We start from the raw sequence: 15,358 nt of genomic DNA, 5'->3' as shown, positions 1-15,358 counted from the left end.
CAGTAGAGAGAGCCTCGTCGCTGAAACGGCGTTGCACGTCGGCCCGAGGAGCCGGAAGTGGCTGCCCAGAAGGGCGGAAGTGCGGGGAGTGTTATGGCGGCGGCACCGCGGGGGTGCGGGAGCTGAACGGGGAGGTCTGGGCTGCGGCCCTGAGAGGGTTCGGAGGCTCTAGAGGCCTCTAGCGGCGCCGTGGTGGGATAGGGCAGAGCAGCCTCGAGCTCTCCGGGGGCTCTGACGCATCTCTGGCCGCCCGTGCGCAGCGGGAATTTCGCCGGGCTGCTTGCTGTATGCTTCTGCGACATGTTCTGAGTTCCCGGAAAGGACACAGTTAAGCACTCCTTTCTTTTGCTCGTAATGGATGAAGAGAGCCTGGAAGCAGCGATCCAGGCCTACAACGCCCAGCTGCAGCAGGTGGAGCTGGCGCTGGGGGTGGGCCAGGACCCCTCGCAGCAGTCGGACCTGATTCAATTGCAAGAAGACTTAAAGCAGCTGATAGAACTGACTGAGTCCAGCCTGGTGGCTGTCAAAAAGAGCAAGCTTCTGGCTAGCTTAGATACAAATGCCTCCGCCTCCTCCTCCTCCCCTCAAGTAGATGCCCTGGAGCAACGTGTGAACCCTGACAGTTCTGCCCAGGATGAGGAATACGCTGCCTTCAAGGAAGCCATTGCTGAGCTTGGAACCGACGATGAGCCTTCAGCTGATAACAGCGAGAGATCTTCAAGGGGAAATGAAGAAAGCAAGGAGAAAAGTGAACTGAAGTGCAGTGAAGAGGAGGAAGAGTCTGACAGGGAGGAAGAGGAGGAGGAGGAATTGAGTGGGATGAAGGTTAAAGCCCCATACTACAGCTCTTGGGGGACGCTGGAGTACCATAATGCCATGATTGTGGGGACAGAATACTTAGAAGATGGCAGTGCGGGTGTCAGAGTGCTGTATCTCTATCCAACTCACAAGTCCTTGAAGCCGTGTCCGTTCTTCTTGGATGACAAATGCAGATTTAAAGAGAACTGTCGGTAAAGAAGAAAATGGTGGGGGAGGGGGCTCGTATCCTTGCTGTTGCTAAAGGCCTTGTTATTCAAAGGCAGGAATATCTGAGTGTTCCATGCTGGCTTTTGTAACCAATGGGATTTTGCCATGTTTTTAACATCTGTTGTGTGTGGTAACTAGTGGCATCAAAGAGTTGGACAGTTTTCTTCAGGTAACGCAGAGATGAAGTGGAAACCGCCTTGGGCAAGTTACAGAGATTTTACCTGGTCATTCAAATAGCTACATTAGTCACAGATTAAGGAGTTAAAACAAAGCACCAGAGACTGTCTGTTTATGGTGCCTTTGTTCTGGCTGCATGGGGAAGTTGCAGGGTCTCCACCTTTGGAGAGCTTCAGAACTAACATAGATAAGGCCTTGAGCAGCCTGATCAGGCTTTGAAGTTGGCTGTGCTTTGAGTAGGAGGCTGAGCTTGAGACTGTATGTCTGTGTGTGATCCTCGTTACCTCAAAAGATCTGTGATTTTTCAGAGATCTCACTAGCAAGGAAAGCTTTGTTCCTAGGGATAGGATGCATTCTTTTTATTACACGACATAAATGATATAATTACAATGAAAAATGAATGATTTCTGTAATTGAAATAATGCATGGTAAACCTTCTGTGTAACTGCTGGTGCACATTCATAACTGCTGACAACTTGTTTGTGTTTCCTGTCAGGAGGGAAGGGGTTTATGTGTAAAGCCTCTTCCAATGAGGTAGATCTAACTCCCTTTCTGCCTTCCCTGGCAGGTTTTCACATGGCCAGGTGGTCTCTGTGGAGGAGCTCCAGCCATTTCAAGAGCCCAATCTGAGCGCCCTGGAGGTGGGCTCAGCCTGCCTGGCAAAACACAGCGATGGGATATGGTACGCTGCAAAAATAACTGGTGAGTCTAGTTTGTGTGTGTTCTGCCAGAACTGTGTAGAAATTGAGCACCCGTGCTTCAGGAATTACAAAATATGACTGTTCTGGTTAATGATAGAAAAAACTTGATGATGTAGCTGTGGCCTTAAACTGAAAACGAGGACGTAGTTGAAAACGTGTTCTGAATTATGTCAGGCTTGGGAAGGGAATAGGGTAGGAAGCAAAAAGGTGACATAAGAGCAGTAATGTAGAAGGGAAGTGATGGCATAGTCATGAAATGCACTGAAAGGAAGGAGGCAAGTATTGCAGGCTCTTGTTTGCATACTAAATGATAATTGCAGTAATCTGGGAGCTGTTGATAGAGGCTTCCCTCTGTTCTGAGAAGGGAAGGGTGAGGGTTTATTTTTTGACAGTTGCTGGGTCAGAGGGAGTAAGTCAAACTTCTTTTTAGTTCCATTTGTCGGTAGCCCATCTTTCTTCATTTTTATAAGTAAATCTTTAAGCATTCAACTATTTTAAAACATGTTCCTTGGGCCTTTCTCCTCTTCCACATCATTCCCTGAAGCTAACTGTTAGAAAGCCTTCTGCAACGTGTGTATTGAGGATTTACTTGAACTCATGTTCCTTGCTTTTCCATCTGTAGATATTGATAGTGGTTACTACACTGTGAAGTTTGATTCCCTGCTGCTAAAGGAAGCTGTTGTGGAAGGAGATAGTATCATTCCCCCACTACGAAGTGAAGATGGTGCCTCATCTGCTGAATCTGATGAAGACAGTGTTGATGATTCTGGTTATGCTAAAGGTGAGAGAGTGGTGAGGGTGTGAGAAAAGTGCCTTGTGATCTGTGTCTGCCTTCTGTCTGGGACCTGGAATTACTCTCCTGGAGCTTTCATTGCAAGTATCTCACCTTTCATGGGAGGGTGGGTAATCTCTTTCTGTGTTGCTGAAAGTTAGAGAACGTTAAGTATCAGTTATTTTGCAGTTGTAACATAAAATCTTAGTTTTGTGCAAAGGATGAGACTAATGAAGCTTGGAGTTCTCTGTGAGAGCAGGTAGAGGGCGCAATGTTTTGCAGTGGAGTTCAAGCTCTTAGTCTGTTTTTCAGGTGGGTGTGTGAGCTAAGCAAGTAAGTAAAACAGGTGACTTCTAATCTCTCTGGGACCTACGTGCCACTGTACGACAAGAGTAAGAGATCCCAGGCACAGGTATTTGAACATCCCAGTGCCTTGATGAGTAACAGCCATGCCCAGTTTTACTACTGAAAGCTGACACAAACAGAGCCCAGGTGACTACTGTGAGCACACACAGGTAGTGCTGTATCTGTGCTAGTGCCCCAGTTACGTTACAGGGACAAAGCTGTGTCCTAGAGCTCTGTAAATTTAGCCTAATGGACATTATTGGATCCTAATAACACATCATTGGCGTACTAGCCTAGAGAATCCTCTTGCTAGAGACATGTGCTGGAGGCATAGATTAACTGTATCACATGCTACAGTGCCAAATTTTGCTGGGATGGCATATGTCAATCCGACCATCCCAGAAGAAAGGAAAGAAAGGAAACATAGAAACCTCTGGGTGATTCAGCCTGGAACTGTGAGATGATATGTGCATTAAATCAAGTGAGATCTCTCAAGTAACCCTCTAAGCAGTGTTTGTAAAAGGTGACAGCACGGTAGGAACAAGTAAGGCTGGAGTAGCTGCTGAATGATTCTGTGGTGGGAGGAGTACATTGTATTGCATCAAGAGGGGTTTTCATGCTCTTGAAGGTTTTGCAAATCACCTTTGTGTCTGTGTGTCACTAATTTGTCTTTTCTGTTCTATAGTGATAGATTCTGGGGCTCCAGAGAATGGAGAGTGGGCTCCTGCATGCAGTTCCTCTTTTGGTGGCTGGGAAGCCCACACTCGTGGCATTGGCTCCAAACTGCTTGTTCAGATGGGATATGAGTTTGGGAAAGGTAAGGAATGAAGGTTATCCTGGTGGTGTGAGAGCCTGACTGCGTCGCTGTCTCGGTCTTGTGATGGATCCTAAGGCTAGGTAAGAAGACCAAGATTTTGGATGAGGCAAAAACTTTGCTGAAGGGCCTGTCAGATAAGGCTTGAGCTGTGTGATGAATCACCCCTGGGTGGAAATGTTAGTAGGCGAGAAGAGGACTATTTAGTCAAAGTACAGGCACATGTGTGCACCAGCCCCTGTATGGTAATAGCAAAAATTGGAGGCATTTAGAACCATGGTCAAGTTAACGATGAAAGCTGTGAGAACTGTTGAATGAGCTGTTCAAAGGCTTTAGGTAGGTAGAAGGGAACTGATCTGTGAAGCTTGTGATGTCTGTGTTGAAGCATCTCCTGGCTCTAGACATGGACTTCAAAGCTTGCTGAGCTAGCTTCTTACTACACAAATTGTATGGAGCCTTGGGGGCTTTAGGAGGGCACTTGATTTATCTCTAGTTCTCCCAGAGGAACCAAACCAGTTTTAAGAAGAACCTGGCTCGAGAAGCCAAGGATGTGAGACTGAATCTTGTTTCACAGAAACTGGCCCAGCTATTGGCCTTGGGCTTTTTATCGTGTATCTTCTGTAGAAGGCTCCTGCTGTCGCATTTACATCAATGAGCTCTGGCTTGTGGCTGTTTTCCCTTGACTTGGATGGTAGTTATGACATTTTGCACCTCAAAAGCCTGCTTGCATGTTCTAAGCTTGTCACTGTCAGTGTGAGTTTGTGCTGCGCGCTGACTTGGAGAGGGGATGTCCTTCCTCGTGGTAACGGCTTGGTGACTCCCATGGCTTTTCCCCTCTCAGGGCTCGGGAAGAATTCTGAGGGCAGAGTGGAGCCGGTGCAGGCCGTGGTACTTCCTCGAGGGAAGTCCCTTGACCAGTGTGCTGAGGTGCTTCAGAGGAAGAAACAGGGGAGGCTGGACCCTGGCAATACAAAGAAATCCCGAGCGAAGGGAAATAATGCCGGCCAGTCCCCTGCAGGCAGCCGCAAGCCGCCCCGCAATGTGTTTGACTTTCTGAATGAGAAACTGCGAGGGAAGAGCGCTGGGGAGAAGCCTGGAGGTATGACACTGCCAGAGAGGAAGAGCAAAGAGATCTACCATGCTAGCAAGAGCACCAAGAAGGCCCTGAGCGTCCGCCTCTTCCAGACGATGGAGAAGATTGAACAGACGCAGAAGGATATCAAAGGAATCCAGCAGGCCCTGGCGCGCAATATTGGGCGGTATGAAAAGATTCTCTTTGGGGCTGTAGGATAAACTGAGGATTCTTGGTGTGTTTGGGAAGGGGTGGGCTTGAAATGAGGTGTGGGAGGAAGAAAGGAAACTTCTGTGCGAGACATGGGGAGAAGTAGAGAGAAAGGGCCTTTAACATGTGCTTTAGCCCAGCTTGGACACTGACAGATGTGTCTGGGGTCCTTTGGCTGGAATTCAGGCTGTGGTAAAAAGAGGAACTCTCTGAGGAAAAGTCCCAGAATCCTTTCCTTCCCATGCCCATCTCTGAAGCATTGCTGCTGCACAGGAGGACATTTTCTAGCCCAGCTTGTGCTGAGTATCGGGTACTTCCTGCCTTTCAGCCAGTGCCTTGGGCTGATCCCATAGCAAAGAGAAGACCCTCCTGGGATGGTGGCAGACCTCTGATCTTACCATGTAGGATGACACATTGCTATAATGCTTTTTGCTTTCAGGCACAGCGTTGCTACAGCTCAGCTGGAGGAGAAGCTGGCTAACGCTCACAAGCAGCTGGGGCAGCTGCAGGCCCAGGAAGCCAGTCTGCAGCGGGAGCAGAAGAAAGCAGACACACATAAGAAGATGACTGAATTCTAGTCTCTGAGGAAGGTGTTTGACTGCAGTGGTTATCCTTCTAGCCAGCCCGTGTGGTCATGGCCTCAAAGCCTGGCTGAGCCATCCTGCTCCTCTGGGTCGCAGGCTACATTCCCAGCCCGAAAACTGGGCTGAAAAGCAGCAGTTCCTGAAACTACACGCTTCTGAGCTCTGCTGGGAAGAGGAGGAGCCCACGTCCGTCCAGCCTTGAACTTTGTATAAGGACTAGCTACCAGAAATACAATTCTCTGCTATCTTGCACACTTTTTTCCTCTCATCACTGCAGTAGCCAGAGTGTGTAGCTGCTCAGATGATAACATTGCTGGCTAAGAACCAGACGAGGAGGGCCTTTGAAAGCCCCACATCCTGCCATCGGTTGTGGCTTCTGTTTGCAGCCAACTGATGAACACAAGTGGAGGCAGGGTCCCAGGCACATTCTGGCAGAGCAGAAAAGGCATATGCTAGTTGAAAACAACAAAGGCAAATTGCTTCAGCTGCTCTTTACCTTCTGTTCTTTGCTATGGGGTTTATCTGAGAACTCTTCAATAAAGAGCAGTTTCTTATAAACCTAGTGTAATGCATAGACAGAAAACTGGCAGCTTAGAGGTGGGTACGAGGGGCCTCAAGCATCATATTTCTTCAATTTGACTGTAAGAGTATCCCTAAGACATGCTATAGCCTAACTGATTGACTTGGCATGGGAAGCTGCGTGGTTCCATGAGTGCCAAAGCTGGGGGAGTAAGACAGCAGAGTAACAGATTCTCAAACCTCCTAGCTAGGAACAACACTACAGGGAACCTTGGGCTTCTGTTTTTACTTGAGTTTTTCAGTCTTAGGTGGCTCTCTAAATGCAGATCCTTTTATTAAGAAACCTCAGGACCCCGTCTCAGGTCCGACCGTGCCCTGGATGAGTACAAGGAGGGGGAGGTGTGTATGTGCTGAGCACACAGCCCTGCCTGGGAGAGCTTCAGGCTGTGCTGGAGCAGGCCAGGCGAGCTGCCCTTCCCTGCAGCGTGGTCAGTCCTCGCACAGGAGGGATGTCCTCTCCCCAAGGTTGCATTCTCTCTTGGCTGTAGCTGGCCCTCGCCCCAGAGGAGAGATGGTGATTTCATCAGACTCTCTTTCTGGTGGGACTTGTGCATTGTTAATTGTGTTGTGGGGTTTTTTTTTTTTTTTTTAATTGTTAGTGATTTCATGCCAGTATCTTAAGGACACATTTTTTCTTAATTAAAAAAAAAAAAATCAATTTCCTTTTATTCTGAGTCTTTTTTTTCTTTTTTTCTAATGGAAAGCTTTGCTTCCTTAATGACACCTTTTTATCTGTTTCTGAGAAAATTATGAAGCTGTCAGCTTGGACCACGTCACCTTGTGGGGCCAGGCCTGTCTGATTCACTGCCAAGCTAACCGGCAAACCTGAGCTGAAGGAGATACGATCAGAGTTGATAGGTGATTTAGCATTGCTGCAGACCCAGCTCAGAAGAGAAAGAGCAGCAACAAAAATAAACGAGATTAATATCTTCAGGAAACCTCTCTGAGTGTCTCTTTCCTCCTGGAAAGGGATTGGACTCTGCTGTGATGGGCACTGTGGAAGGTGACGTGGGCTGCCTCGAGCACATCGCGTCCGTCGGTTTCTAACTAATTTGGCTGTAGTCTCTTCATTGTTCTGATTTCATGTTCTTCACACTCTGGGTTTAACTCAAGGGTTTAACAATGGCTGCTCAGTGCCCTTCCCTCCCAGATGTCTGCTGGTTTCCCACACGCGAGTGTTGAGTGGTGACAAGGATTAGTGTGCCCAGCCTAGCATGGCTGCTTGTTGGAGCGGCCCATGACTGATGAGCTGGGCAGAGGAACCCCTTGGTTTTGTTTTGTGCCCCAATGCTCTTTGGTATTTTGTATTTAACAATTGGATGTTCTAGCCCCGTGTCTCGGCTGAGCTGCATTTTGACCCTTCCTTGGGCTTTCCCACAGCTTCACTTTTCAGACTTCCATTCACGTGGCTGCTGCCTCCCACCCAGGACACATCCCTGCTGAATAAAGACGTCCTTATTTTTTCCTCTTCCCTTTGAAGGCCCTGTTCGTTTGCAAGGTAATGACTTCATGTGGCAACCCGTTCTTTCCTTACGTTCACCTGCGGGGACACAGCTGGCTCCAAAACCAGCTCTGCGGGAGCAGAGAGCGGCAGAGGGTGCTCTTGTGAGCTGGGTGCCTGCAGAGCCTGCTCACAGCCAAGGCGGGGAGAAGCCCAGCCCGCAGCTGGGTGAAACAACAAGCTCTGCAGGTCAGGAAGCGAGCTGTGGTCTTGTGCTGCATGGTATCTGCACAGAGCTGCCTGCCGAGAGCGAGCTGAGGAGGAGTGGGAGAGCTTGGATGGAGATGCTCGGAATGTCCGGGAGCCCCTGACTGGGAGTAATCCTGTGGTTTGAAAGAGACAAAGTTCTCCAGGTTGACTGGCAAGGAAGCGGGCATGGCTGGATTCCTGTTCTTCACGCTCACCGGCTTCTGAGGTTCTGCAAAGTAAGTGACGGTCCCTTTCTTGCCTAGCAAACGCGTCTGCGACTAAACGGGGGCTGAGAAATACCTAACCCATGTGGGAACTGCAGCGCTGCCCGAGATGCTGCTGCAGCCAGCCAGACTGGACAGGCAGGATTCCTGTTTGCAGTGGTTGAGAGCCGAAGCATCGGCTGGGTGAAGCGCTCCGCCGGCTGCAGGGAGGAGCGCGGGCTTTGTGTCTGATGCTGGGAGCAGCGGGGCTGGGAAGGGAGGCAGGGGTCTTGAACACAGCAGCACTGCTCGGCCCCCCGGGCTTGAATGGAGCTGAGCGGGAGATGAATGCCTCCATGGTGGATAAAGTGCTGAGTTCAGGAGTGAGGGGCATTGTTTTCAAGGGAAAAAATCGTCATAATCCAGTGACCTTCTGGGGAAGGGTCTAGAACTTCTGATTGCATCCGGAACAGCTCTGGGGGAAACGCTGAACTCCTGCAAGTGGGGCACTATGGAGGCACTGAAACGGCCTCTTTTGTCGATCTGAAATGATGTAAAGCTGCACTGAATTTGGGGCAGGCAACCTGGACAAACACACACCTCCTGCATCCCCTCGTGCTGCGTTCTGGAGCGTGGCTCGGTCCACACTGGTAGTGCTGGGTCTTAAAGTGTTCATCTGAGCTTTGTGAGGTTTGGGTCTGGCATTCAGAGACGTCCTTGGGCCTTTTCTAAGTGACCTCAGCGGGGACTCAGAGCCCCCAGGAGCGCAGTGCAGGGGCTGAGCACTCGTGCCTGCTCCTCCTTAGGAGTATCTTCAGCTTTACTGATGGCATCCCATCGTCTTGGGCAGGCTGAGCGTTGTTGACTAACGGTTACGAGGCTTTCGCTTTTCATGGCTGGGGACAAAAAAAGCCCTACTTCTGCTTGGTGGGGCTTCTTTCGGTACAATTCCCTAGGGCACCGCGCTGCGTTGGCTGCGGCCCCGTTGGCCATGGTGCATGGGAAGCATCGTGCCGGTCCTGGTTCCCCGCGGCAGCTCCAGGGACCCTCCCCTCCTCTCGTTACCACGTTGTGTTGGCACAGCCTTATCTGCCCCGATGAATCACGCCGGGCAAAATCGTCAGCAGCAGAACTTAATTCGACAGGAAATTGAATTTCGTTGTCATGAGGCCCAGCTGAGGAACTTGAGCTTTTTGTAACATGGCTTTTGGAGCTGAAAAACCTTCACATCTGGAGTAAGAAACTGGGTTCAGTGCCGGCGCTGAGGCGTCGTGACATGGGGCGATTCCCCATGGCGTGTCGTGCCCATGGAGCTGCGGCCACCTCAAACCACTGGGGCTGGTGGGAATGCCATCTGCTGCGGCTCCTGCCCCAAGAGCAGCCCCGGGACCTCGTGATCCGTGGCTTTATTAGCAGGAAATCAGGCTGCACGTCGCAGTCTGTTGGAATCTCTGTCTTCCATACCTGCTCGGTCTGAGCGTTGGGCTTCCCGGTGTTGGGCCTCAAATTGGTTGTTCTCGGTAGAACCAGCACGCTGCCCCCGAGGGAGTTGTTCCCAATGCGTGCTGAACCCAAACCTGCCAAAGAGTGTAAAAAACTGACCATTTTTAGGTCAAAAGCACGGGAGCAACCACAGACCTCCTGCACACCAGAGAGGGCGGGCGATGTAGGTCAGGAGACGTGCTCTGAGCTAACTTCAGCTGAAGAACCTCACTCTCAAATCCAAACAATTTGGGGATGGCCACGGGATGAGCTGTCCCCGCGTGTGCGTGTCTCAGCAATAGGAGATCGCCCTTCAGCCCCCGTTCACCGCCAGCCACCGTTCCCATCTATCGCTCTGCTTAGTCCCAGAACCTCTCCTTGCTCCTGCCCCGGGTGCAGCCACCCCTGCAGCCTCTGATCCTCTGTAATGAGCCAAACGAGTTCAGCCGGGACTGTCTGGAGCACTGCAGGTAACCCACACAATGCGTGCTCAGACAGCGAGCGGTGCTGCCTAATTAAAACATCGTGGAGGGAGAGCAGAGCTCCTTCCCAGCTCTGATGTGAGCCGGTCTGCCCAGCCCGGTTGGTGTCTTCGACCTCCCGTCTCCATTTCCACACGGAAATAATTGCTCTCTGGGGGTGAAAGCTTTGAGTCGGCGACGTTTCCAAAGGTGTGGGACGTTCTCAGAGAGGCACCCGAGGGCTTTTTTGGGGTGTGCGGAGCAAAGAGCGGCCGCTGTGACATCGGTGCTGGGGACGTGGTAGCAGCTTGGCAGCACAGCCGTGGCCGAGCAGGGACAGGGATGATGCCACAGGATGCTACTGGTGTTGGGTGAATGGTGACTGCCATGAGCTGCTCTGCGTTCTCTCATTCTGGGAAGCAGAATCCTCTCTTTGTGTCCCCTGAGTCACCCCATGGCCCCCAGAGGGGTTCCGCAGCTCTTCTGACCCTATGCCATGGTCACTGCCCAGCCCTGGTGTCCCCAGAGCATGGTGTGACAATTTGGGATGCCTCTGGGGCATCTCCTTTGTAAAATCTCGGAAGCAGCGTGGGAGATGAATTCTGTACTGCTCCTTTTTTAAAAGAAACCAACATCCGGAGCCACGGAGCCTCCAGGAAGGCAGCAGCAGGACAGAAAACACAGTCCCTGGTGCCCGTCCCTGCAGAGGCTGTGGGCAGCATCCAGGCAGACCCCTGCCCAGCAGCCACACTGTGGGGTCCTGGCAGGGAACAGGGCGCTGGGCATCGGGTGCTGAGAGCGCTGTCTCTGTGCGTGGCCCCACTCGTGTTTTCTCTCCCCAGAGCTGAGCCCCGCAGTGCTCTCGGTAGCTGTTCCCCATGGCTGTGACCCACAGTGAGGGGCTGCCGGGACCCCCGCCCCTGGTGGCCCTTGCTGCCCTGGCCCTGCTCGGAGGCCTGGTCTACCTGTGCACCCTGTGCACTGTCTGCCAACGGTACGTGCCCATCAATGGGGTGTGCTGTAGGGCTGCTTCCCCTACCCAGAACCCTGCTGCAGCCTTGGTGTGCACCAAGGGGAGAGTCCTGCACCCGAAAAGAGCTGGTCCCAGCTGGGGACAAGGCTGTGGTGTTGATGCTGGGGGTGGATGTTTAATGGATGGGTGTTGGGTGGGTGAATGTTGGGGCAATGCTGGGGGGATGCTTACAGGATGCTGATGTGATGCTGGGGGGGATACTTGGGCTTTTGGGGGTTCCTGGGCACTGGAGCCGTGAACCCAGCTGGGTGCAGGATGTGCACGAGCCCCCAGCAGCACTGCCCCACTGCACTGCTGGTGGAGGGGCAGGGGATGAGTTTGGGGTGAGGGGTGCACAGCGATGCACATCGGGGCTGGGCCGGGCTCCCAGGTAACCGCTCGCTTGCCACCACTCAGTCCCACTTCTCCCACAGCCACAGCAGGAGGAAGAAGGTCCCTCCGGACGGCGTGAAGCTGGTGGATGAGGTAAGGGTATGTGCAGGGCTGGGGGGAGCTCCGGGCATCCCGCCCTGACAGCGCGCGTTTCCCCATTGCAGACCCTGCTCAGACAGACGCAGCTGCGCTCGCTCAGTAAGTCGGACACGAGGCTGCATGAGCTGTACCGCCTGAAGGCCAGGGACGACAGTGAGTGTCTGCAATCCCCGAGCATCCCGCCCCACGCACCCTATGCTGCAGTGCGGTGACCCCCTGTCCCATCTCCTCCCTGCAGATCAGCGCCCGGCCAGCCTGGATTTCGCCCTTTCCTCACTGCCCCCCGAATCCCTGCACAGCTCCGTCCTCCTGCACCGCCAGCTGCCCCGGATCCCCGGCCCCGAACCCCCGGCCCCCGACCAGACCTACTCCAACCTGCTCTTTGCCCCACCACCTCGTGCACCCCCGGACACGCTCTACGAGTGCCTGGCAATGGGGGAGGATGATGCACCTACAGCCACTGGGACCCCAGTGTCCCCCCCCCGGGTCGGGAAAGGGGCTGCTGACTATGCCTGCATCCGGAAGGTGAAGAAAACGGTGCCAGAGGAGCAGGAGGGGGCTGTGGCAGGGCCCTCTGCAGCCCCACAGTGCTGGGAGGGTGCAGGCAATGCACCCTGTCTGAAGGTATGGCACTGGGGGGGGGCATAACACCACTCCCATAATGCATGTGTGCAGAGAAGGGCGTGCAATGGGATGCTCTACTATTCCAACTGTGTTTTGCGGGGGGGATGTGCAGGATGGAGCCCAGATGCAGGTGGGCGATGCGCAGAGTGCTGTCCTGGGTGGTGCAAAGAGTGGTGCCTGTGGGTACGGGGGTGGCATCATTCTACCAGGGCTGTGGGAGCCCTGGGGAGGATGCCCCTGGGGGGGGAATCCCAGGTTCATCCGTCTCCAGGCCATCCCCTTCCCTCCGCAGCTGGAAGACATGTACTCAACAGTGTGCAAAGCCACCAAGAAGAGGAGCCATGGCCCTGCAGCATCCCCCAGGGACGGGGGGTCCGGGCGGCCGCTCCCACCCCACGAGGAGCCCCCCCCAGCTGCCTGCTGGCCCACAGCCCCCCCTGAGCCCTGCTATGAGGCCATCAACGACAGAGCCTGGGCTGCACGTGGCCCCGAGCCGGACTACGAGGCTGTGGATGTTCGCTGGAAGAAGGCGGCGAAACGGGACCGGCCAGGGAAGCCCCCCCTGCAGGACAACCTGTACGAGAGCGTTGGAGAAATGTGGGGAGGGGAATCTCGAGGAGGTGGTGGCTGGACCGCTGCCAACGGGCTGCAGGTGTACATCACCAACCTATAGCGATCCCAGCGCCGGGAGGGCAGACGGACAGATGGACGGACAGACAGATGGGACGGACGGACGGATGGATGGATGGATGGAAGTTGGGCGCTGCAGCTCTGCTCCGTGCGGTGGGGACGGGCACGCACCCGTGCCAGCTGGTGGCTGTGTCCCTGTGAGCTCTGTATATATTTCACGTTACTTTTCTTTAAGCGTCCTTGTCCCGTCCCACCTGGTGCCAGCGGGTCGGCACCGGGATGCCCCAGATGGGCGGTTATGGCGGGATGCCTGGCACTACCTCGGGTGTTCCATGGGAGCTCCGGTCGTGGGTTGGGGCCGTGGCCATGAGCCAGCCCCAGGCATGGGCTGTGGGCCCGGGTCACCCATCGCCAGGGATGCTGGGGGAGAATGGGGCCCTTCCAGCACTGGGAGCCCCGAGCAGCTCCACTCCGTCTCCCGGTGTCCCCAAGGTTACTGAGGGATGGCTGCGCGTCCCCACTCTCCCCTGGCACTTTCCCTTGGCACCTCCACGAGCAGCATCCTGCGAACCCATTGCTATAGTGTTTGTCCTGCTGGAGAGAAAACACCGTGAAACTCCATCCAAAATCCTCAGCCCCGGTGGCACCGTGGCAAGATCACGGCGATGCGCCGGTCCTGCACCGATGCTCCAACATCTGCGGGGCTGCAGCCCCAACGGGGCCGGGCTGGGTCGTGCCACGGTGGTGCCAAAGCCGGGGCTCTGCTCACCCTGACGCTGCGGCACAGGAGAGAGAGAGAGGGAAGGAAACGGTGCTCCCACCTCCCCCGGCTTTGCCCTCGATCGAAGCAGGCGAAGAACAGAAAACCGAAAACACGGCGCTCAGCAGAACGCCGGGGACGTTCCACCCGCCGCGCGGGGAGGAGCGGGGTGCTGGCGCCGGGTGCCAAACCGCAGCGAGCACAGAGCGCAGCCGCCCCATCCCCCTGCGAGATGGGGACCCGATAGGAAAGGGCACGGGGCGGTGCGCGGGGATGCTGTGCACGTGGGCTCGCTGCTGTGCTGCCGCGTGCCCCTGCCCCCTATTTTCCCTATCCCCTTTTTCCACATCCCCGTTTTCCCCACCTTCTCCATCCTCTTTTCCCCGTCCCTTTTCCCGCGTCCCTATTTTCCCCATGCCCCTTTTTCTCCATCCCCCATCTTCTCCTTTCCCCATCCCTAGCTTTCCCATCCCCTTTTCTCCACCCCCTCCCCCCTTTCTCCACCCCTATTTTCTCCACCCCATTCCCCATCCCACCACGTGCTGCATGTTGCACGGTGCAGTGCTGCATGCCGTGCAGCGTTGCGTGCTGTGCTTCACGCTGTAAGGTGCTGTATGCTCTGCTGCACCCCGTATTTTGCTGCACCCCATGCCCCTCCCCAGCCCATGCAGCCCCCTGCCCTGCTCCCAGCACTGCCCCACACCCAGAGCTGCGCAGCCTGAGCCGCTCCGTACCCCAGCACAGCCCCCCAACTCATAGGGCCTGCACATAACTCCATACAGCCCCGAGTGCCCTACGGCTCCACATCCTGCACAGCCCCACACCGTGCCCTATACCCCCCTTGTGCAATGCACCCAAGGTGCCGGCTCAGTTGCACAATGTGGGGTTGATCGCTCCGGTGTTAACCATTAACCCAAGTGGGGGGTGGCTGGGGGGAGCCCCTGTCCTGCTCCCGCTGCCCCAACCCCTGGTGGCTGCACCCCATCTTTGCTAATTAACTGCCCCAGGGCCACCCCTTTCATTGCACACTGAGGGGCAAGGGGACACCCAGGCATGTAGGGCTGCTGGGGGGGGGCATATGCACAGACTCTGTCCTGGCCTTCAGGCCCCAAACCAAACAGCACAGGGCCAGGACAGCCCCCAGCGCTCACAGCCCCACAAGCAGAATATGGGTCGTGCCAGCTGGAGCACTTGTGCACCCCATGAGTGCAGCCACCCCACAAACCCCGTGCACCCCATGCAACTTGGGCCCCCAGTGCACCCATGTGTTCTGGGCACCTTGGGAAGCCATGCAGCTCGGGCCCCCCATGAACACAGGTACCCCAGGAACCCTGTGCAGCCACGCAGCCTTTGGGGGACCCCAAAACTTATCCTGGGTGGTAACAAAGCTTTGGTCCATGTTTGGTGGACACCCTGTAAATGTGGGCGGGGCGATATGGCTGGGGTGGCCCTGTACCTTTGGAGAAGTGCTATGGCTTATGGGGAGTCCTCCAATTTGGGGGGGAGGGGGCATAACTTTGGGGGCAAACCTACAATTCACAGGGAACCCTATGGCTGACGGGGGAGCTCTACAACTTTTAGGGTTCCCTGCAAGTTTTCTGGGAGGGGTCTCCAACTTTGTGGAATTTGGGGAAGGGGCAGCAAAACTTTTGGGGAACGCTGTAATTATTAGGGGGAGCCCTCCGATTTTGGGGGTACAACTTTTGGGAGTACAACTTTTTGAG

The 15,358-nt window shown here is 54.5% G+C and overlaps 3 protein-coding genes across 4 annotated transcripts in view; all 3 read left to right on the top strand.

Moving 5' to 3' along the window:
* ZGPAT (zinc finger CCCH-type and G-patch domain containing) lies at nucleotides 28-6,259 on the top strand. Of its 2 annotated transcripts, none has more exons than XM_021417029.1 (6): nucleotides 28-1,010; nucleotides 1,772-1,905; nucleotides 2,527-2,696; nucleotides 3,628-3,838; nucleotides 4,677-5,094; nucleotides 5,557-6,259. In XM_021417029.1, exons 1-6 carry the CDS (start codon nucleotides 355-357, stop codon nucleotides 5,693-5,695), a joined length of 1,728 nt encoding a protein of 575 aa, XP_021272704.1. In that variant the 5' UTR covers nucleotides 28-354; the 3' UTR covers nucleotides 5,696-6,259. The 2 variants fall into 2 exon arrangements, with proteins under 2 accessions (XP_021272704.1, XP_021272703.1); XM_021417028.1 differs by having other exon boundaries at nucleotides 39-1,010; nucleotides 2,527-2,685; nucleotides 3,707-3,838.
* LIME1 (Lck interacting transmembrane adaptor 1) lies at nucleotides 6,410-13,108 on the top strand. The gene is made up of 6 exons (XM_021417042.1): nucleotides 6,410-8,206; nucleotides 10,959-11,110; nucleotides 11,563-11,614; nucleotides 11,686-11,773; nucleotides 11,859-12,244; nucleotides 12,537-13,108. The coding sequence occupies exons 2-6, from the start codon at nucleotides 10,995-10,997 to the stop codon at nucleotides 12,915-12,917; spliced, it is 1,023 nt and encodes a 340-aa protein (XP_021272717.1). The 5' UTR covers nucleotides 6,410-8,206; nucleotides 10,959-10,994; the 3' UTR covers nucleotides 12,918-13,108.
* SLC2A4RG (SLC2A4 regulator) overlaps nucleotides 14,924-15,358 on the top strand; it is a 4,867-nt gene continuing 4,432 nt past the window's right edge. The window contains exon 1 of the mRNA XM_021416989.1: nucleotides 14,924-14,951. Within this exon, the coding sequence (XP_021272664.1) occupies nucleotides 14,924-14,951 (28 nt within the window). The remainder of the gene's footprint in view (nucleotides 14,952-15,358) is intronic.

This window comes from Numida meleagris, chromosome 19, assembly GCF_002078875.1.
Source record: "Numida meleagris isolate 19003 breed g44 Domestic line chromosome 19, NumMel1.0, whole genome shotgun sequence".
NCBI lineage: Eukaryota > Metazoa > Chordata > Aves > Galliformes > Numididae > Numida > Numida meleagris.
Note: the sequence above shows the minus strand (reverse complement) of the source record. Positions and strands in the feature narration are given on the sequence as shown.